Source organism: Gasterosteus aculeatus, chromosome X (assembly GCF_964276395.1).
Source record: "Gasterosteus aculeatus chromosome X, fGasAcu3.hap1.1, whole genome shotgun sequence".
Taxonomy (NCBI): Eukaryota; Metazoa; Chordata; class Actinopteri; order Perciformes; family Gasterosteidae; genus Gasterosteus; species Gasterosteus aculeatus.
The window spans coordinates 16,753,312-16,772,584 of record NC_135698.1 but is presented as its reverse complement, the minus strand read 5'-3'; the positions used below and the strand labels follow the sequence as shown (position 1 = coordinate 16,772,584).

The 19,273-nt window shown below is 46.7% G+C and overlaps 3 protein-coding genes across 5 annotated transcripts; all 3 read left to right on the top strand.

Annotated features, from left to right (window-relative positions):
- Window positions 1–1,107: 1,107 nt before the first annotated feature.
- On the top strand, window positions 1,108–6,534 carry nedd1 (NEDD1 gamma-tubulin ring complex targeting factor). 2 transcript variants are annotated; one of them, XM_040162879.2, is made up of 15 exons: window positions 1,108–1,355; window positions 1,739–1,886; window positions 2,164–2,258; window positions 2,338–2,454; window positions 2,567–2,707; window positions 2,784–3,013; window positions 3,359–3,563; window positions 3,698–3,815; window positions 4,014–4,130; window positions 4,217–4,363; window positions 4,728–4,882; window positions 4,952–5,147; window positions 5,234–5,369; window positions 5,460–5,526; window positions 6,195–6,534. In XM_040162879.2, the coding sequence occupies exons 2-15, from the start codon at window positions 1,751–1,753 to the stop codon at window positions 6,297–6,299; spliced, it is 1,965 nt and encodes a 654-aa protein (XP_040018813.1). In that variant the 5' UTR covers window positions 1,108–1,355; window positions 1,739–1,750; the 3' UTR covers window positions 6,300–6,534. The 2 variants fall into 2 exon arrangements, with proteins under 2 accessions (XP_040018813.1, XP_040018814.1); XM_040162880.2 differs by having other exon boundaries at window positions 1,135–1,355; window positions 4,955–5,147.
- A 1,213-nt stretch (window positions 6,535–7,747) lies between these two features.
- Window positions 7,748–9,922, top strand: pclaf (PCNA clamp associated factor). The gene is made up of 4 exons (XM_040162708.2): window positions 7,748–8,443; window positions 9,085–9,174; window positions 9,251–9,425; window positions 9,782–9,922. The coding sequence occupies exons 1-4, from the start codon at window positions 8,398–8,400 to the stop codon at window positions 9,819–9,821; spliced, it is 351 nt and encodes a 116-aa protein (XP_040018642.1). The 5' UTR covers window positions 7,748–8,397; the 3' UTR covers window positions 9,822–9,922.
- Window positions 9,923–10,369: 447 nt separating this feature from the next.
- Window positions 10,370–18,804, top strand: fcsk (fucose kinase). 2 transcript variants are annotated; one of them, XM_040162705.2, is made up of 22 exons: window positions 10,370–10,716; window positions 11,587–11,738; window positions 11,797–11,847; window positions 11,927–12,128; window positions 12,536–12,633; window positions 12,723–12,803; window positions 12,925–13,044; window positions 14,094–14,265; window positions 14,500–14,606; window positions 14,679–14,780; window positions 14,856–15,029; window positions 15,109–15,182; window positions 15,343–15,698; window positions 15,960–16,194; window positions 16,274–16,440; window positions 16,552–16,779; window positions 16,863–17,006; window positions 17,448–17,567; window positions 17,637–17,824; window positions 17,906–18,005; window positions 18,178–18,401; window positions 18,596–18,804. In XM_040162705.2, the coding sequence occupies exons 1-22, from the start codon at window positions 10,632–10,634 to the stop codon at window positions 18,668–18,670; spliced, it is 3,255 nt and encodes a 1,084-aa protein (XP_040018639.2). In that variant the 5' UTR covers window positions 10,370–10,631; the 3' UTR covers window positions 18,671–18,804. The 2 variants fall into 2 exon arrangements, with proteins under 2 accessions (XP_040018639.2, XP_040018638.2); XM_040162704.2 differs by having other exon boundaries at window positions 14,500–14,780.
- Window positions 18,805–19,273: the final 469 nt, after the last annotated feature.

Genomic DNA, 19,273 nt, shown 5'->3' with positions numbered 1-19,273 from the left:
AGCTGCCGGATCTGCTGCGGCTCAGTCACTCCTTTGTTCTTGTAGCCTACGGTGAAGGAGCTGAGGAAAGAAGGAGATGATGTCCGTCTCCTGGGTGAAGATCAGTTTATTTCACGACAATGTTTACTTTATTATAATAACCACGATGATTACAATAATACTTCACATTATCATCTTTGATTTTATCACACAAATATTCACTTTGAAATCCGATGTGACAAATATTCAAAGCTGAGAGGCCAAAATAATTTTATATTCCACATTCATACTTCTAAATAAGATGGATATGCAGTAAAAGTATGCAACTGTGTACTTATGTGTTGTTTTCTGAGTTACAGAAGAAAATAAACTTGTGTTTTTAGAAATTCGGACGACTTCGGCCCTCATTGTTCTGCCAAACACAAGAATATCATATTAGTGAATATTAAAAAATTCAATTTAGCTTCATGTATTCATGTTTTAAATCAAATATTTAGTCCCGGTAGAGTAAAAGCATCAAACGCACATGTAAACGGGTTGTATTTTATGATGAAAACATTTTATTTTATGTTTTTATCATTAAATACAAATCCTAACAAATAAGGATCTCATTTTCAGGGTTTCAGTTAATATTATTTTACACTTCAAACTAGTTCTCGAGTAAATGAAACAGTTCATAAGGTCAATAAAATAATTAATTGAACATTTTTAAATAAATCAGTACAAATGTTAATGGGGCACGGTGGTGGTGGTTAGCACTGTCGCGTCGCAACATTAGGTCCTGGGTTCGACTCCGCCCAGTGGTTAACGTCCAAACGCTGTTTTTATATTTAGTTCACTCACGAGAGAAAGAGTGAATACACGTAGAGAGAGATATCCTCCAGCATACACAGAAACCGGTAACAACGAAAAGATCGCGCATGCGCACACGTACTTCATTAGAAACTTTATTTTTCATGTCTCTAAACATTGATACTTTATATTTTTTCGAATGAGAATACTTCAAAGGGGAAATAAAGTTATTTTCTCATATTATTTCATTCACTTTCAGCAAATTAAAGAATTATATTATATATGTTATTTTAATGATTTTTGAAATATTAGCAGGATTTAGAATACTGTTGTATTATACGTTCTACGGTAACAGGCTATTTTGGTTGTGCGGTATTTTTACGTTGTTCTAAGTACTCTTACAGGAGGACGGTAGAGTATAAGGAATATTATTAGTTCACTTTTAAACAAGATTCAAGCTTTGACTTCAAACAAACGTCTCCTTTTTGTCCCTCTCGGTGTTCCGTAGTGGCGGTTTCTACTTCTGCTGCTCGACGGAACCGAACCGCTCCACTAACTCTTCCGTTATTTACCGATCTCTCAAGGTACGTACGACCTGTTTTATAAAACACACTCACACACAGGAGTGTTTTCTCTTTATGTCAGTTTGTGTAGTTTCGCGGGGTTTTTTACGGCTGTTCGGTGACTTCAGAAGTCTAATGTGACGCTAACTGTTAGCTAGCATCCACGATCTTAACTTTGTTAACTCACCTTAAAGTGACATAATGATGGTGAATAAGTTCAACAGTTTAGCTGCAGAGGATGAATTATTCAGGTCAGTTACTGTAGTAAAAGTACTAATACCACTCTATAAAAATACTCCACCAGTAAAAGTCCTTCATTCAAAACCTCCATTAATTTATGTAATTGAAGTAAAATTACATAAATTAATTCATTGCTTTCTGCGTGTCCCCCTCCCTCCATCCAGGCGTCCGTCCCCATGGAGGAGGTGACCCGCTTGGTGTCGACAGGAGACTGCGTGAAGGTCTGGGACGCGGTTGCCATGGCTCCGCTGCAGCAGTTTAACCCCCACAGCAGCGGCCACCCCGTCGCTCAGGCCTGCTGGAGCTCCAACAGTATCCTGGCTGATCAGCTGCTGATCAATCCATCGCTGATGTTTATTTGTGTATCACACACTCAGAGGAGTATTATGTTGTTATTTCATCTATGAAAGTCCAGAAAGTAAAGTTTTGTTTTCAGTTTATTGCCACATAATCAAAAAAAACCTGGCAAACTCTAAGAAGCTGGAACTTATGATAAAAACGATAAATATAAACTCAGAACATATCGGGTTGTTTAAGGCACTCTTTACACAACTGGAGGTAGGAACATACCCTTGACCCCCGTCCTCAGACCAGTACCTGGTCAGCGCCAGCAGCAGCGGGGACAAGCTGGTGGTTTCCAGCCTCAAGGCCTCCCCGGTCCCAGTGGTGGAACTGGGCGACGGGGTGAGAGCAGTGTGTTCACTCTATTATAACAATCAAATAATATCATAATAACTTCGGTCGTCTCTCTGTCGTTGCTCAGAAGAAACAAACCAGTGTGTGTCTGAGCTCCTCCTCTCAGTTCCTGGTGAGCGGAGGTCTGGACCAGTGCGTTCACATCTGGGATCTGAAGACCAAGAGGCTGCACCGCTCCCTCAAGGTATGACACCATTAGCGAGGTGTGACATCATCACGGGTGTGTCATGTGATCAGGAGGATCTCATGAAGGTCTCTGACCTCCTTTTGAGAAGAAACTGAATCTCTGCTCTCAGGACCACAAAGAGGAGGTGACCTGCGTGTCCTTCAATGCTAACGACAGCTACGTGGCCTCCGGCTCCACCAGTGGAGATCTGGTCCTTCACAGTCTGACCACCAACCTGTCCAGCAAGGCCTTCGGACACGGCAGCAACCAGGTGGGACCGGAATGCCCCCCAGCTTCATAGGAACTGCTCCACCAGAGACATTAATTATATGAAATGTGTCTCACAGCCCATCCACGCCCTGAGGCTGTCGGCTCTGAGGCGCTCTCTGCTGGGCAGCGTCTCGGACAGCGGCACCGTGGTCCTCTGGGACTCCAACACCCAGAAGGAGCTGCACGTGTTCGATGGCGCCCACAAGGCGCCGGGCTCCGGCCTCGCCTTCTCCCCCGCCAGCGAGCTGCTGGTGGTCAGCGTGGGCCTGGACAAAAAGATTGTCTGCTACGACACAACCAGCAAGATGTAAGCCTTTCAAGAAGGGTCTTAACTGCACAAGACACTTGAACCCAGCACATTCACTCTCCTCAGAGGCTCAAGGAATGAGACATATCAATTAAAAAAATACACAAATATTTACTTAATTATTGTTTATAGGTACACATCTAAAAATATATACATTCATAATAAAAAAAGTTAGTGTGCAAAATGAATTCCGAGATAAATGTCATGTGACTTCAACATGCACTGAAGCTCCTTCCCCTCGTCATCATCACACCAACCCAAACACAAGAACCATCACATGTCACATGCACTTTGTTTCTTTCGATGATCCCCTGAAGTGTGACCGTTTCTCCTCTCTGGGCCCAGCGTCCTGAGGTCCATCCGGGTTGACAGCCCGCTCACCTCGGTGGACTTCACGCCGGACGGCACCGGCCTGGTGGTGGGCTCCACCCAGGGAAAGATCTACCAGTACGACCTGAGGAACTCCAGCGCCCCCACAAGGGTGACCGCGGCACACAAGACCTCAGTCACCTGCCTGCGCTTCCAGAGCAGCGCCAGCAGCAAGCTCAAGGTAACTACGCACTTCAGACCAATGAAGAGGAGGTTGGAGGAGACGCTTCATTCGGAAACTCCCAACACGTTGAAATACCGAATATATATCTCTGTCTGTCCCCTCCTCTTCTTCTTATCCTTCTTTTGCTCCAGTCTAGTAAACTGGGCTCCACCAAGATTGCCAAGAGACCATCAATCAAGCTGTCTAACAGCCAGACAGACTCTGCCCCTGCCACAGGCCCCTCCCCCCTGAGCCAGGTGAAGGTTACAGGTGGGTCTGTCTAATCACATCTCACATGCATTGCATTGTAGTCTATTTCAATATAGCATGATGCTCATGCTTTAGTAAACATACATTATGTTTAACATTATGTTTACTAAATGAAGTCAAATGTTAGGGCGGGGCTACACGCTGATTCTGCTTGGACTGAGGAGTAGGCGGGTCTAAACTGTTCTCACCCTCTTGCAGGGGACACCGGTTCAGATCCCATGTCCCGGGAGCTGGGGGCGGAGCCACATCCTCTGGTGGAGAAGTTCGGCAGCGTCGGGCGAAACAGTCTGGACGTGTTCTCCCCCGTTCGGGAAGGTCGGACCCACTTTGAGATCTGTGTTCACGAGTTCACCATGAACCCTGGCATCAAACCCTGATCAAACTCTGCTCTCCCCGGGCAGACTCACGGCCCCACGGGGTGACCGGAGACATGCCGTTCGGACGGGCGCACGGTACAATGGGGCGCCAAAAGGAGGCCGGTTCTGGTTTTGAAGGTCAGCAGGTGGTCGGTCGGGCCAGTCTGGACATCTTCTCCCCGGTCAGAGAAGGTCAGGCTCTGCTGGTTTCTACTGGTTCTAATGAGTCGTCTGATGTCCTCGAGTCACTTGAGTCAGCGGAATAAAAATCTGCATTTATTTAGATTCTTTCAGGATTGTTGCAGTCTTAAAGTTGGAACGGAATGGAATATAAGTGTATTGTGTAGTATATACTTCTAGGTGTATACATATACATTTGGTCACATTTAACCATTTCTTGTGACCAAATATTTTGTATTTATTGTTTAATCCAACAGACATGTCATATTCTATGAATAAAATGTTTTTTATATATCAAGACATCACACTGGTCATCAAAACTATTTAATAAGAAGTCTAGAGAACTTAATAATAATTTGATCCATTTTTATTCCAGATGTGAACTCCCTCCGTAAGACCCCCCTGGGAACACCGCTGATGGGTGCCGCAGGACGCTGCTACAGCCCGCTGTCTATCTTACAGACCCCGCCCCCAATCAGAGAAGAGGAGCCAATCCCTGCTGCTGCAGCCGAACCACGTGACTCCAGAAAGGTGCCAGCCTTTGACCTCAATGAAATACTCAATCAAAGGGTGAAGTTGTGTAACGACTCTCTTTATCAGCAGTCCAACGACGCTAGCAGCTCCAGCCTGGAGGGAGAGGGACCGACCACGCCAACAGAACCTCAGCTGACCGATCACAGCCAGCCAGCCCCGCCTTTTTTTACCCCAGAGGCGGGCCTCAGGAGATCCAATGGGATTCAACCTCAGCTGAACTACGAGTGTCCTGTAGCGGGAGCTGGAGCCGTCCCCACTGCAGGTAGACACGGAACCAGTCTAGATTCTGGTCTCTTACTTGTCTCTCTGACCCTGGATCTTTGTCTCAAACTGTCCCCTCGGGTCCAGCTCTGTCGGACACTGTGTCCTCGTCTCTCTCCCAGAACATTGCTGAGCTGGTGGGAAAAACTGGACCTGCTCCCCTCACGTCCCTTCAGATCCACTTCATCCAGAACATGATCCATGAGACCGTGGAGGACTTCAGGTCTGTCACAGGCCTTGTGGACTCTTTTTAAAGACGGACACGCACAACGTAGGGACCCTAATGTTGACGCTTCTGTCCTTGTGTTCTCAGGGACGCCTGTCACAGAGACATCATCAACCTGCAGGTGGAGATGGTCAGACAGTTCTACATCCAGCTGGTAGGAGACCAGACCTTAGAATGATGATACATCTGTGGATTACTGACAGCACAGCATTCTGCAACTATCTAAATATATCATTATGATATTAAAGCCCAAACACGGCCAAGTTTCTGTGATATGAGGAACCAGAGAGAACCAGAGAGTTTATAGTAACTTTTCAAGAGAGAAAAGTTACTGTAAAATGTTCAGACAGTGAGCTACAAGGAGATGACCTCTGGTTCATTAAAGTGAAGTCAGAGCTTCATGAGTTAAAGCTGCATCCTCCACCAGGGGGCGACTCCTCTGGTCCCATAGAAGTCTATAAGAAAATGACTACTTCTCTCTTGATTTATTTCCTCAGTAAACATGAGTTCATGGTTTCAATCTCTAGTTTCAAGTCTTCTTCAATACAGCAAAATGTTCATATAGTGAATTATGGTCAAACAGACCATAAAGCAGGGGATGCTTTAGGGCGCGGCTACATGCTGATTGACAGGTCTCTTATAGAGCAAGGTGTGTTTTGGGGCTAGCCTTTCCGTCTTTACTCTATAGAGGTTGTTTATATTTTGACTGTGATTGTCAGTGCTGGTCTCCAAATGTCACCTCACCTAAAAAGGTTCAAACACCACTTTTTCTCTCTTAAGCTCCTGCCATCTCGTATTTTGACGTCATACCGTGCCTTTCAGAACGAGTTCCACGGCCTGATCGAGAAGTACTCGGTCAACGAGTCTCTGGTGGAGGAGGTGGAACGGCTGAGGGAGGAGAACCGTCGGCTCCGGACCAACTACTGAGGCTCGGATCCGGAGCAGAGACCTCATGCGATGTTGGTCTGAACGCCGACAGAGGCCCTCACAGGTGGACCTTCTCCAGACCGTGGTACATCCGTCTGAGAGGTTGTTTAAAAAAGCACCAGGAGGTTTATGACACTTTACTTCTGTGTGCCTGTATCTGTTTTTAATTTTGAACATTTTGTCTGAAGAATACAAATATTATCATATTGAAAGTAAATAAAACAACTTTGTGTGACTTTAATTGTAAAGCCTGGTTTATGCTTCTGCGTTTTCAGAGAGACGCAAGGAAACGCAGACGCAAGACCCCCTTGCGTGCCTTTTCACACCTGCTTGCGTGCGTCCCCATTTTTCTAGACTAGCGTCAAAAGCGATGCAAGCCTGCAGCCCGCAAGGCTGCGATTGGTCTGCTAACTACGTCCTTTACAGAGTCCCACATTTCCGTTTTCATTGCACAATGCCGCCATTATTAAAACGAATAATGTTTACGAGAGAACGGATCAGATTGAAATGCGTAAATATGACCGCTTATACAACCCGTCATTGGCGGACTATAAGGACGTGCGGATGGCCTCCGATTCATGGAGGGAGATCACTGCAAACGTCGGTTTGCCGGTCGAGGGGAACAAAGTTGTGGAGGAAAATACGGGACAGATGTGTCCGCGATGAAAAGCAGCAGTGGCGATGCACGGGGCAATAAAGTCTGATAAATAAACCAACGACTTGCACACACAAAGACTCTCTAGGTCGTCTTCGACAAAAAACGTTACTCCACCTGTTGTTCTGGCGGTGAATTGCTCTGCAACACACGCAAGACTTTTAGAACCATGAATTGAAACGAGTGCGTTGACGCAACGACGCAGAAGCATGCGCCAGCCTTTAGTATGTATTATAAGAACAATGGGTCATATTTAAGTACAATATAGTAGTATTTACAGTAGTTTAGACCAGCGTTTTCCAAACTTTTTAGGCCACGCACCCCCTTCTACATCCCGATTGGGTTCATGCCCCCCCAATCCCCCACACTTGAAAAGAAAACGTCTATTTATAGCTACATTAAAATTGGACCAATGACAGTTTGCTAACAGGTGTTTGTTTACAATGTTTAGTCCGCTGTTAAATGTCACAGTGTCAACACAGACCAAACAAAGGGGCAACTTCAACATTGTATCATTGTAATTCTGAATCAGGACAAAGAAAATAGTACATAAATACCCTGAAACACTGCAGCAAAGTTTCAATAAACGCACAGGCTCAGATTGCATCATATCCCATTTACCATTAACCATACATAGCGGCTAAATTATTAAAAATAAAAAATGTAAAGTTACACATCACAACTGATCATTAGAGGTAGGGGAATATGAAATTACGTAAAGAACAAATAGTGGCAACATGCATTGTCTCAGAAACAGTTTGAATTAAAAGGGAGGATTGCATGTGAGGACTTCACACGCAGCGCAGAGAGAGAGAGAGAGAGAGACTTAGGTAGGTAACGTTAGCGAGAGACGTGAGTATTAACTCTCCGTTTCTATCGCCTCGGATTCCTCCGTCTCTCTCTGTCCCTCTCCTCTCTCACGACTGATAGCTTCAGATGTCCACCTGCCAGTCACAAGTCAGCCAAGCCAAAAGTTAGCTGTTAGCTGACGTTATCTGCACAAACTAGGCTAACGTTAGCTAGTGTGTACGTAAAAGGAGGTGTATTTATTTATTAAATTGTACACTTTTAATTTTAAATCGTAATCTTACAAAGGGTCGTTTTACAAGCCATGTCTCTATTTTGTGTAAAACCCATTTTGATTTTTAAAAATTGTATTGAATATGAATTATTATTCCATTAGACCACCATTACATGTTTCCTCTCGCGCACCCCACTCTGGGAATCCCTGGTATAGACAAATGCTAAAAGCGGTAGTAACACAAAGCCTTCCCAGGGGTCAGCACTGCGTCATCACCGTGACTGGTCTGCCAGAATACCAGGCACAGAAGAAGAATTCTCCCGCCCCATCCGCTGTTCTTTTTAAAGCGAGGCGGGAGGACGCTCGTTCCACTCAGGCAGGTAGCGCAGAAACATATCTGGACGTCACAGGTCACTTCCAACATGGTGAGGACGAAAGCCGACAGTGTCCCTGCGTCATACAGAAAAGGTACAGTAACGAACGTCGCGTTTTACGACGCTTTTGGCCTAAATTAGCCGGTTCGGGTTTGTAAGTTTTAGCGGGTAGTCTGGCGGGCTGGGAGCGCGCTCACATGATCCGAACAAAGCGGACAAAACCCGGGTGACGTAAACGGTCCCCACCGAGTTGTTATTTGATTTAGAAGATTATCGTAACTCTGGGGCCGTTTCTCCCAACAGCCTCCCGCCAACGCGGAGCTGCCTTCTTGTTTCAGAAGACACCCACAACCGGAGGCATCCGTTCGGGTCACTCGACCCAACACGGCCTCCAAGTCACCGGCGCGCTCTCCGCTAACAGCCGCAACTTTGTGTGGACTTTGCTGCAAATCGCTTTTAAAGAATGACTCGATAGAACTCTCCCTCGCATAGTTTCGTTCCAACCGACTGCGTCTTCCGGTAGATTCTGGCCACACGTCACCCAACGGTTGGCACCCGAGTGATTGAAACCGAACTATAAAGAACTCATCCGGTACGACTTGGCGTCAGTTTATTATGACCTACAGACGCACCGGTGTCCTGAAGCTTTGTGACGTCACACACACACACACCGTTCTGTCTCTACGTCCTGTTCTGGTTCCGGTGCTAGTCCCATGTTGTGATCTGTATTCACAGCTATTGCTGCAGCTGCACCCCGGAAGTCTCTGGGCTCCAGCTCAGCCAATTCCGCCTCCTCTGCCTCCAGCAGCCATCCGTCCACTCCTGGTGAGTCGGTGTGTGTGTCACACCCCCTGATGTGGAGATGGAGCTCTGCCTCATGTTGTTGTTGTTGAATTCACAGCTAAAGGTAAATATGCAGGCGGTAACCCGGTGTGCCCCCGGCCCACCCCCACCTGGCAGAAGGGAATCGGGGACTTCTTCGGCGGCCCACCAAGGAAGCCCGAGAAAGAGAACCAGAGGCCTCAGGAGGTGGAGGACGAGGAGGAGGCCGGGGGCAGCGGGATGACCAGCAGGAAGTAAGGCCAGCACGCAGCTTCTCCTTAATTCATTTAGTATTTAAACCAGATGGTATCCAAGTAATACATTTAAATTAGTACAAATCACATAATCTAAAACACAAGTTATTGTTGAAGGGAGAAATTCTCAATTCAACTTTTATATTTTTAAAGTTAACTGCTGATTAAACGTTTTAAGATCGTTCACATAAAAGTGTATGTACTGTATCTTTTATTCAATAAACCTTTTCCATTATGTCTTTTTTTTCCCCTAAATGTTTAATCGTAGAATCTGATTTATTTGTGTAAAGTTCCACTAAAGATTAATTGATGTTTCAGTGTCTCATGTTTTTTTTGTTGTTGTTGTTTTTTTTAAGGTCCCGGCCGCTTCCTGCTGACGAAGACGAGGATGAATGAAGACTAAGAATGAATGCGTCCACCTCCTTAGATTTGTTTTAATGTACATCTGTATATAAATTTTATTTTGTATAGTTCAATAAACGTTTTTTAGAATAGAATAGTTTTCTATTCTTATTTTTTGTGTGTGTGTGCGTGTGCGCACACACACACGTTTTACATATTGTTTCAAGACAAGCTCCGCGATGTCTTGGTGCAGAAATCTATTGGACCTCGTGTGTGTTCTGGGGATCTCTCACCGTTGGGTGTGTTGCCGAGGGTTTATAGTGCGCATATAGTTCCGGCATACACCACAGTGCCACTTTATTCTCACTCACAAAAACACGTGAACATCTTTTTTTCTCCTTCCGTCCCCTCCTTCACAATAAAAACTTACACCTGATCATTAGTGAAATAATGGCTTACAGGTGTATTAATCAATATGAATAAATAACTTCTACTCTCCGCTAGATGTAACGCCTTCGTAAAGCCCACTAGCTTAGCAGCATCCCTAGCCTTTCTCCACTAGCTCACCGCCCCTGCGGCACGTCAAATTAACTAAATGAAGCACTCGTACCTAACGGAAGCTCGTGTGATCAAAGTTAAGCTACCGGGGTGAGCAAAGGGCGAGAGTCATAAAGCGACTACTTCTCTGAACAGTTTTTCTACATTAGACAGCGGTTGAACCTGTCGAGGAGGACCAGTCTCCGGTTTATTTCCGGCGTTTAACGTCCGAGTAGCTACTCCCCACCCCCCACTGGGCTTGTGTTTGTCTGAATTGATCCGTTAATGGGGTGGAAAATACGTTACTGCTAATCGACCGTTCGAAAGATGTCTGAAGGCGGCGATGGCTTCCCGTGGACCGTGGTCGTGCTCACCTGCCAACACAAAGACAGCGTGTACTCCTTCCAGAGAGGTGAGGATCATAATCTCGCTCCTCGTGCGATCTTTGAGGTTTAGTTCCCTGCAGCTATAGTCCAGCCTCAGTGTGTCGCTATGGTTCATACAGTGACAGGATGATTTCTATTTTACGATTCTGCAAATATCCTATTTGTAGTGTCTGAAGATAAGATTTATGTTTGTGAGAGGAAAAATCTTTGTTCTCTGTAACTGAGCGCCAATCCTACTGTTTTATTTACAAACACACGCTGATGATGCAGGATAAATATCATACAAATAATATATACTGTATATACTTATTTTACAGGAACATGTCAAATATTGTTTCTGATGTTATTGGAATAGTTTTTGGTTGTGTTGAGTATTAAAATCATGCACGCTTACGCTAGAATGAAATTATACTTGAACTATAAATGCATAGTAATAATGGGTGAAGGCTGCTTAAAGGCCCTATCGCACTATCTGGTTCAAATGCAGTTTGACAGGAAATACCTGTTCCCCATATTAAGAATGACATGTCCATACTTGGAACTGCACTCGTACACAAAACACATCTTGCAATGTGAATCCAATGTGAATCCAATGGAATCCAAGCAGGAGCCGCCTCCAACTTAATAACCAACCAAAAATGCTCCTAGAGACTATAATTCGAGCGCACTTTGTTTTAAGCGCCTTCTTTCATGTTGTTGTTAAACTGCTTGCAATAAGTCCGTGCATGTTAAACTGCAGGACAGAATACTCTTATTGCAAATTGTCATATTGCTTTGAGTAAAGTCTCCAGTCTTTGTTTTGCTCGCACGACAGTGGCAACCAAACATTTTAAATTTCCATCTTGTGATCCATTCTAAGAGATTGTAACATTAGAACGTGTGCATGTGTGTATCAGAGCTGGAGTTGCGGCAGCAGCGCGGCTCTCTCTCTGCGGGTGCGTTAGTTTTGACGGTGCAGGACCGCCAGGAGCCGCTGGGCAGCGGGGGGGCAACGCTAAACGCTCTGCTGGTTGCCGCTGAACACCTGAGCAGCAGAGCAGGACACACGGTGAGTACACACACGCACACACGCACACACTGGGTTTGTTCTGATGCTGTGTCCTCAGGTGGTGACAGCTGACGTCCTGGATGAAGCTCACGTCCTCATCCTCCACTCGGTGAGTCCAGCAGCGTCTTTCCAGATGTTGTCTCTCTCCTTTAGGCCGTGCAGATGTTTCATGTCTCCTCTCGTCTCAGGGGCGGGACTTCCCCTGGAGCTCCTGCAGCCGAGCGTTTTGCTGGGTGCCGGCTCCAGAGGAACCGAACTGCAGAGTTCAGGCTCCGGTCTGCTGCGTGGACCTGCTGCTGGACCGTCTCAGTACCAACATCTGCCCTGGATCTCCTCCAGGGGTTTGGGTCTGCAGCACCGACATGATCCTCAACATCCCTCCGGATTTCAGTGAGTGCTTCAGCACCCACATACGGAGGATTCAAGGCATAGTTCACTAAAGGATTCTTTACCAAGTCAGAGTCCCCGATTAACCCAAATACTTCATCCCTGGAACATTGCGCAGTGGTTTCTCTCACCATGGAAGTATATGGACATACGTGTTTGACGTACTTATGTTTATATTGTTAATTCTTGATTGTATATTTTTATTTTATTCTTATATTTTACCTATGTACCAAGTCAAATTCCTCTATGTGTGGCAATAAATGGCTTCTGATTCTGATTTGATCACTAAAAGATCCATTAGTCCACGAATCATTAGTACTCCAGAATTTTCTGGTACTCAGCTCAGAATGAAGTATCTGATATAGTACTACTACTACTGCAGTAGTGCTTTACCTGTGTCCCATGCGTAGCTTTGTCCTGGAACGGCTTCTCTGGAGTTCGTGTTTTGGCGTTGCCGGGCGACGCCTCCTACGCAGCCGATCACGGCGTCTACCTGTCAGACCCACAGGTGTGTTCACACGTTGTACTGGTACTTGTTCAACTGCGTTTTTGTGTACTCAAATCCTGGACTGAGGGTGCGCTTGTTTTGTGTCCCAGGGTCAGGTCAGGGACATTATCTACAGGGGAACAAGGGAGCAGATCCAACAGGCCGTGATGCATGATGGGAAAGTTCCTTTGGTGCGTCCTCCCTGTCCCGTGTAGTCGAATCAAACACACTCTTTCTAATACTAGTTAATCTAAGTATTATAAAGTACTCGTACAGATGAATACTAATGCATGTTATCTGTGTGTTCTCCAGGTTTCAGGTCCGGTCTTCTTCAGCAGATCCATCTCAGAGAAGTTACTCCAGGCTCACGTGACTCCCCCTCTGGACGGCTGCACCTACCTGGGTCTGGACTCTGGAGCTCCGCCCCTACAGGTACCAACATCGCATAAAATCACATTTAATAATAACCTCAATGTTTGGAATAAAACAACATGTATGTGTTTTTAATATGTTCTCTCATCGTGATTCCCTCCTTAATAATAATACATTTAATTTATATAGCGCTTTTCCAAATGCTCAAAGTCACATTACATAAAACATTTAAAAATATCCTAAAAGCTAAATAAATAAAAATAAACAATTAGCGAACACACACAGTCATACATCCAAAGCAGTTCTGAAGAGGTGGGTTTTGATTTGTGTTTTGAATGTGGAGGTCGGTACAGTCTCGGGTGAGTTTGGGGAGAGCGTTCCTCTGGAACTTTTTTTATGGAAATGGCTCTGTCACCCCATGTCCGGTGCTTGGTCGTGTGGGGGATGGATAGGAGGTTGGTGTCAGAAGAGCGGAGGATCTTGGATTATGGGCCATGAAGAATGCTAGTGCAGTAATCTATTCTAGAGGCAATGAAGGCATAGATCAGTTCAGTTTCTGCAGCAGATGTGGAGAGTGATGGGTGGAGACGGGCTATGTTTTTTAGGTGGAAAAAGGCACTTCTAGTGATTTGTTTGACATGGTGTTCGAAGGAGAGGTTGCTGTCAAACATGACTCCGAGGTTGCTGATGTGTGGGACGGAGTGGAGTTGTCGATGCTGAGGCAGAGGTTTTGACTGGTTATGGTGAGAGTAGATGGGATAGGATCCAGGATGCAGGTGGAGCTCATTCCTGTAGTGAAGGAAGAGAGCTCCAATGGGGACACAGGGGAGAACTTAGAAAAGGGCTGAGGGGTAAGTATGAGGGGGGCAGATGGAGAGATGCAAAGGGCAGGGGAATTGTTCAGGTTGCTGTAAATTATGTAGATTTCGGTCTTGAAAAATGAAAAGAAAGATGCAGACAGAATTATGTGATTAGTTGCATAAGAGTTACTTCCACACAGGCTATAAAAGCATGCAATATAAGATCAGAACCCCGTTGGTTTCTGCTTGCTGAATCGCTGACTATATATTGGTCATCATAATGACTCCAGGTGACGTCTTCTCCTTCAGGTGTCTCTGTTCCTGGACCTGCTGAAGTGTCTTTGCTCAGATCTGACCCAGGACCAGTTTGTGACTGAGGACAGAGCCGGCTGCAGTTCACCTGTCGGACCAGAAGGGGCGTCTGTGAGGCGGAGCAGGGCGGAGCTGTGGAGGCTCCTGAGAGGAGAGACCTGCACCCTGGGTCTGTCTCTGCATCTGTCTATCTTGGCACCTGTCTGTCTCTATACCTGTCTGTCTCTATACTATAGATTACATTACATTACATGTCATTTAGCTGACGCTTTTATCCAAAGCGACTTACAATAAGTGCTGTCTGTCTGTCTGTCTGTCTGAGATATTAAATATAATAATTGTTGGTATTGAGCTGTCACCTGATTGGACGAGCTGTTAAACTCTGAGGTCGTCTTCATGACAGCTTACGTCCCCGGCGGTTGCTATGACTACCTGACTTTGTCCGGAAAGCATCATGTGCAGCGACTGTGCTGTGATTGGATGAACAGAAACACCCTGTCTCACATCCAGGTGACACCTGTTTCCGCCTTACTAAAGTTCCGTCACGTCCTCACTCCTCACCGCGGCTTGTTCCCGTTTCAGAGAGAGAGCGCCGTGCGTGACGGGGGGCGGGTCATCAATGGCGTTCTGGAGGGAGACATTGCCGTGGCAACAGGCGCAGTGGTGCAACACTGCCACCTGCAGGTCAGGAGGAGTTCAGTCAGCGCCGCTTTAAGGACTCCACGCCGCAACCTCTGTAACCTCTGACCTCTCTGCCAGGGTCCTCTAGAGGTTCCGTCGGGCTGTTTGCTGTCGGGTCTCCCGCTGATGACATCACAGTGCCTCAGGCAGCTACAGCTGGCCGATGACATCATCATCCAGGGACACCGGATAGAGGTGGGGGGGCTGAAGCTGAGCGTCTACACGGTGACGGGAGCGCAGGACGTGCTAGAGGTACCAAACACAGTTATCCAGAGGGTCCCTGAACGCATCACTCCGAAGCTTTCTAACACATGGTCCTCCTCCTCCTCAGGCCTCCTCTGAAGACAGCGGTGCCTCCTTCCTGAACCACGGATGGAGTCTCTTCTTCAGCCGAACAGGAATCCAGTAGGAAGATCTAGAAAGGATCCACAACTCACTTCTTGTCTGAACAAGTGTTTTATTCATCAGTGAATAAAACGCTCCTTCTATTTGTCAACCCCTCCTCCCATCCTTTCCTCCCCGCCCACTACCTTTCCGTCCCTCTTCTCCTCTCCTTCCCCCTCAGGTCGGAGGAGTTGTGGGTGAGAGGAGAACGGCGCTCCCTCCTGGCGGCTCGCCTGTTCCCGGTCCTCCACCCAAGAGGAGGTGCTGTTGGTGTGGAGGAAGGTGTCGGCTGGCTACTGGGGGGGGGCGGCTGTCTGCAGAGATGGAGGGAGGCGTGGAGGCTCTCCTTAAAGGAGGTGATGTTGCTCACCTGTCAGGAGGCGGAGCTACAGTGGAGGGAGGAGTTACTGTTCCTGGCAGGGAGGAGGAGAGTGTCGGACGGCCTGAGGAGTCGCACCGACATCTGCTTGCTGCCTTGCTTCAGGGCCGCGGTGCTGGGGGGCCAGCAGGGGAAGCTGCTGGAGACACTGGACAGCAGTAAGTCACAGTTATATTAATTATATTAATAACGATTATGATGTTGATAATGATTATAAAGATATTATAAGGGTGATAGTAATAATAATACAATGCTATTTGAATAGCAATTTTAAAATATAATTAAATGGAAAAGGATATTATTATTTGTTATTGTCACTATTATAGAGAAAAAACTATAATAAAATTGATGAAGCACGTTTGAAATAATAATAACGGTTTTAAACTTTGTTTATTTGTTTAACATCCTGTTTGTTTCAGTTGCAGCAGGGAGCACAAAGCAGGGGGCGGAGTCCGGTAAGGAGCTGGGCTTGGCCGCCCGCTGCCTCTCCTGCATCGCTGACGTGCTGGTGTGCATGGCGGGAGGGAGGGGCGGCCTGAGGAGCGGACCGGCCGCTAACGAGGCCTGGAGCTCCGCCTACTCCCTGTTGGAGAAAGGTGACCTGAAGGCAGGGGTGGAGGCTCTGGCCACACAGAGAAACCATTGGCTGAGCAGGTGAGCGTCTCTCATCTGTTGTGTGGCTGTCATGGTTGATGAGGAACTGTGTTTGACCTGTGACACCCCCCCGCATCAGACCAGACCTGCTGGTTCGGGCGGCACGGCACTACGAGGGCTCCGGGCAGGTGCTCCTGAGAAAGGCTGTGATGTCATTGCAAACCATCATCTCCAATGGCCAGGGGGAAGTCCCGCCACTTGGTGAGTGGCAGGAAGTGGAGTGTCCGGCCCGACTGGACCTGGCAGGTGAATAAAACAATGCGAGAATATTAATACCTTTCTATTGTATTAATATTCACAGACATGTGACTCAGCTCTTCACCCGTCAGGGGATCTGACAGTGACTTTGTGTTTCAGGCGGGTGGAGCGACACGCCGCCCATCGCCTTCGAGCACGGTGGCTCCGTGACCAACGTGGCAGTGAAGGTCGATGGGCAGCGGCCTATTGGCGCCCGGGCCCGTCGCCTCAGGGAGCCCCGCCTCCTGCTGGTCAGCCACATCGGAGGGAGGGACAGCGGTGTTTCCACAGAGACGGTCTGCAATGTCCTGGATGACCTGAAGGACTACTCTCAGCCTCACGCACCCGGTAGGGTTGTGTGTGTGTTTGTTTTTGTACGTTTATGTGTTTGTCTCTTTGTGTTAAAGTGTGTGTGTGTGTGTGTATTACAGGAGCCCTGCTGAAAGCGGTGTGTGTGTGCAGCGGTCTGGTGTCGCTGTCCTCCCAGCATGCTCTAGGGGAACAGCTGATGCGGCGGTGGGGGGGAGGGGTGGAGCTCCACAGCTGGTCGGTGCTGCCTACCGGCTCTGGACTCGGTGAGAAAACAGAACAGCTTTGCTTGCGTAGTTGCGTTGCTAACGACTAATGGATAACCAACAAGGTTCTCTTCAGTTGCAAGATGATGCGTTGATCAGTAAAATGCTGAAAAGGAGAATATTATATTGTTATCTTATTGTTCAGAGGTCTGTAAATTGTGGGTTTGGTGATAAGCTAGTATAAATTAAATAAAATAAATAGCATTTATTTAAGTGTCACCATGGGTTACTGAGATAGTAATAATAAGGATAATATTATTAATGATAATAATACTATTATCATTTATTATTAATATAGTAGAATAACGATAGAACTAGTATGACAATTAATATTATAGATAATAATATTAACTCCCATATTACATATTATTATTTATAATAATTGCATCAATAAAAGTACAGATATCAGTTGGACTCTGATGGTCAGAGGTTAATCTGCAGGTACCAGCAGCATCCTGGCGGGGGCGCTGTTGGCCGCAGTCTACAGGTGCACCGGTCAGACCTACGACACCAACTCCCTGATCCACAGAGTCCTGTACCTGGAGCAGATCCTCACCACAGGTAGGTCAGAGGTCACATGTTCACTCTGAAGCACAGAGGGCTCTTCTTCACCTCCCGCTACTCCTCCAGGTGGAGGCTGGCAGGATCAAGTGGGAGGGCTGGTCGGCGGAGTCAAGGTGGCTCGTTCCAGAGCGTCTCTGCCGCTGCAGGTGGAAGTAGAGCGACTCAAACCTCCAGACGACTTCCTGGTTGCTCTGGAGCGCCGCCTCCTGCTGGTCTACACTGGGAAGACTAGGCTGGCTCGCAACCTGCTGCAGGTGTGGTGGTGGTGGTGGTGGTGGTGATGATGCTGATGGTGGCGTTGATGGTGGTGGTGATGGTGATGATGATGTCTTCAGGATGTGGTTCGTAGTTGGTACAGTCGTCTCCCCTCGATGGTCCAGAATGTTCAGCAGCTGGTGGCAAACTCAGAGGAATGTGTGAGGGCCTGCTCAGAAGGTGAGCTTACACATATATATGTGTACATGTATGTATATTTATTGCTGTTGAAATATGGCGGACTCCGCCTCCCGCTCCTTTGTAGATGAAGGGCTGATTTTAAGCTAAAGAAAGATGCTTAGTTGTTAGATGATCCTACACTTCCCAGAAGGCACCATGTCCATGTCCCCAGGCTCCCTCTCCGGGCTGGGGGGTTGTCTGGACCGCTCGTGGCAGCAGAAGAAGCTGATGGCGCCGGGCTGCGAGCCGGCCTCAGTGAGGATCATGATGGAGGCGCTGAGGCCGCTGGTCCTGGGTCAAAGCCTGGCCGGGGCCGGGGGGGGGGGCTTCATCTACCTGCTGACCCGAGAGCCCCGGCAGAGGGGGGCCGTGATGCAGGTGCTGTCTGAGACGCAGGTAAGCTATGTGTCACAAAGAGACACACACTCACAGACACAGAGACATACCCACACGCAGAGACACACGTGTGTGTGTGTGTGTGTGTGTCTTATGTGTCACAAAGAGACAGACACACACACACAGGCATAAACACACACACACAGGTATTTTGTGCTAATCAATTCTCTGAGGTGTCGACTTGTTGCTTTCAGGGTCTCGGAGACTTCAGTGTTCATTTAGTGGAGTTGGACATGGACGGGATCAAAGTCCTCCCTACACCCTCCTGAGGACGCACACACACAGGAGGGGGTAGTAGTACAGTACTGTTCAATAACAATCAATACTTTACAGCGTGAACTGATATAAATGTTTTTATATTATGAATGTCATAATAAAGCTAAGAGAGTTTATAAAGAATAAAGTGTGTGTGTGTTTGTGTTGTGTGTTTCCATAACAATAGGATGAATCCTGTTTTTATATTTTTCAAACATCAACCTTTCTTCTTCGAAACCAAAGCTGTTAAACTTATATTAATAACTATATTTAATATCTTTTCACGTCATTGGGTTTAAAGATTGAACCCTGATGAACTTTTTTAATAATGAACAATCAAAGAACAGCATGTGAGCTGTTCAGTCGCAGCAGTATTACCTCTTCTATTCTTCAACAGTATTTCTAATGATTTAGGGTTGATTGACATACTAGTATAGCTTTCTTAATTAGGTAGGTAATGCTGGTAGATAAAGGACTAGTGCAGGAGTTCAGGTTTGTTATCTGAATATGAAACTAAAGGAAAGCTTAATGGACAATCGTCTCGCTACGTACAAAGGACAGACCATGATGCATCAGTGGCCCATCCTTTGAAGCGGTTTCTTGATTCAAACTACAAA

Bases quoted from the DNA above. Each gene is read 5' to 3' on its own strand.
- nedd1 (XM_040162879.2), top strand. From the start codon at position 1,751: ATGGAGGAGGTGACCCGCTTGGTGTCGACAGGAGACTGCGTGAAGGTC. The intron at 4,131-4,216 runs GTCGGACCCACT...CTCCCCGGGCAG, and splicing joins GTTCTCCCCCGTTCGGGAAG to ACTCACGGCCCCACGGGGTG. The intron at 4,364-4,727 runs GTCAGGCTCTGC...TTTTTATTCCAG, and splicing joins CTTCTCCCCGGTCAGAGAAG to ATGTGAACTCCCTCCGTAAG.
- fcsk (XM_040162704.2), top strand. From the start codon at position 10,632: ATGTCTGAAGGCGGCGATGGCTTCCCGTGGACCGTGGTCGTGCTCACC. The intron at 13,045-14,093 runs GTACCAACATCG...CTTCTCCTTCAG, and splicing joins CTGGAGCTCCGCCCCTACAG to GTGTCTCTGTTCCTGGACCT. The intron at 16,780-16,862 runs GTAGGGTTGTGT...TGTGTATTACAG, and splicing joins CTCTCAGCCTCACGCACCCG to GAGCCCTGCTGAAAGCGGTG.
- pclaf (XM_040162708.2), top strand. From the start codon at position 8,398: ATGGTGAGGACGAAAGCCGACAGTGTCCCTGCGTCATACAGAAAAG. The intron at 8,444-9,084 runs GTACAGTAACGA...CTGTATTCACAG, and splicing joins CCCTGCGTCATACAGAAAAG to CTATTGCTGCAGCTGCACCC. The intron at 9,426-9,781 runs GTAAGGCCAGCA...GTTTTTTTTAAG, and splicing joins AGCGGGATGACCAGCAGGAA to GTCCCGGCCGCTTCCTGCTG.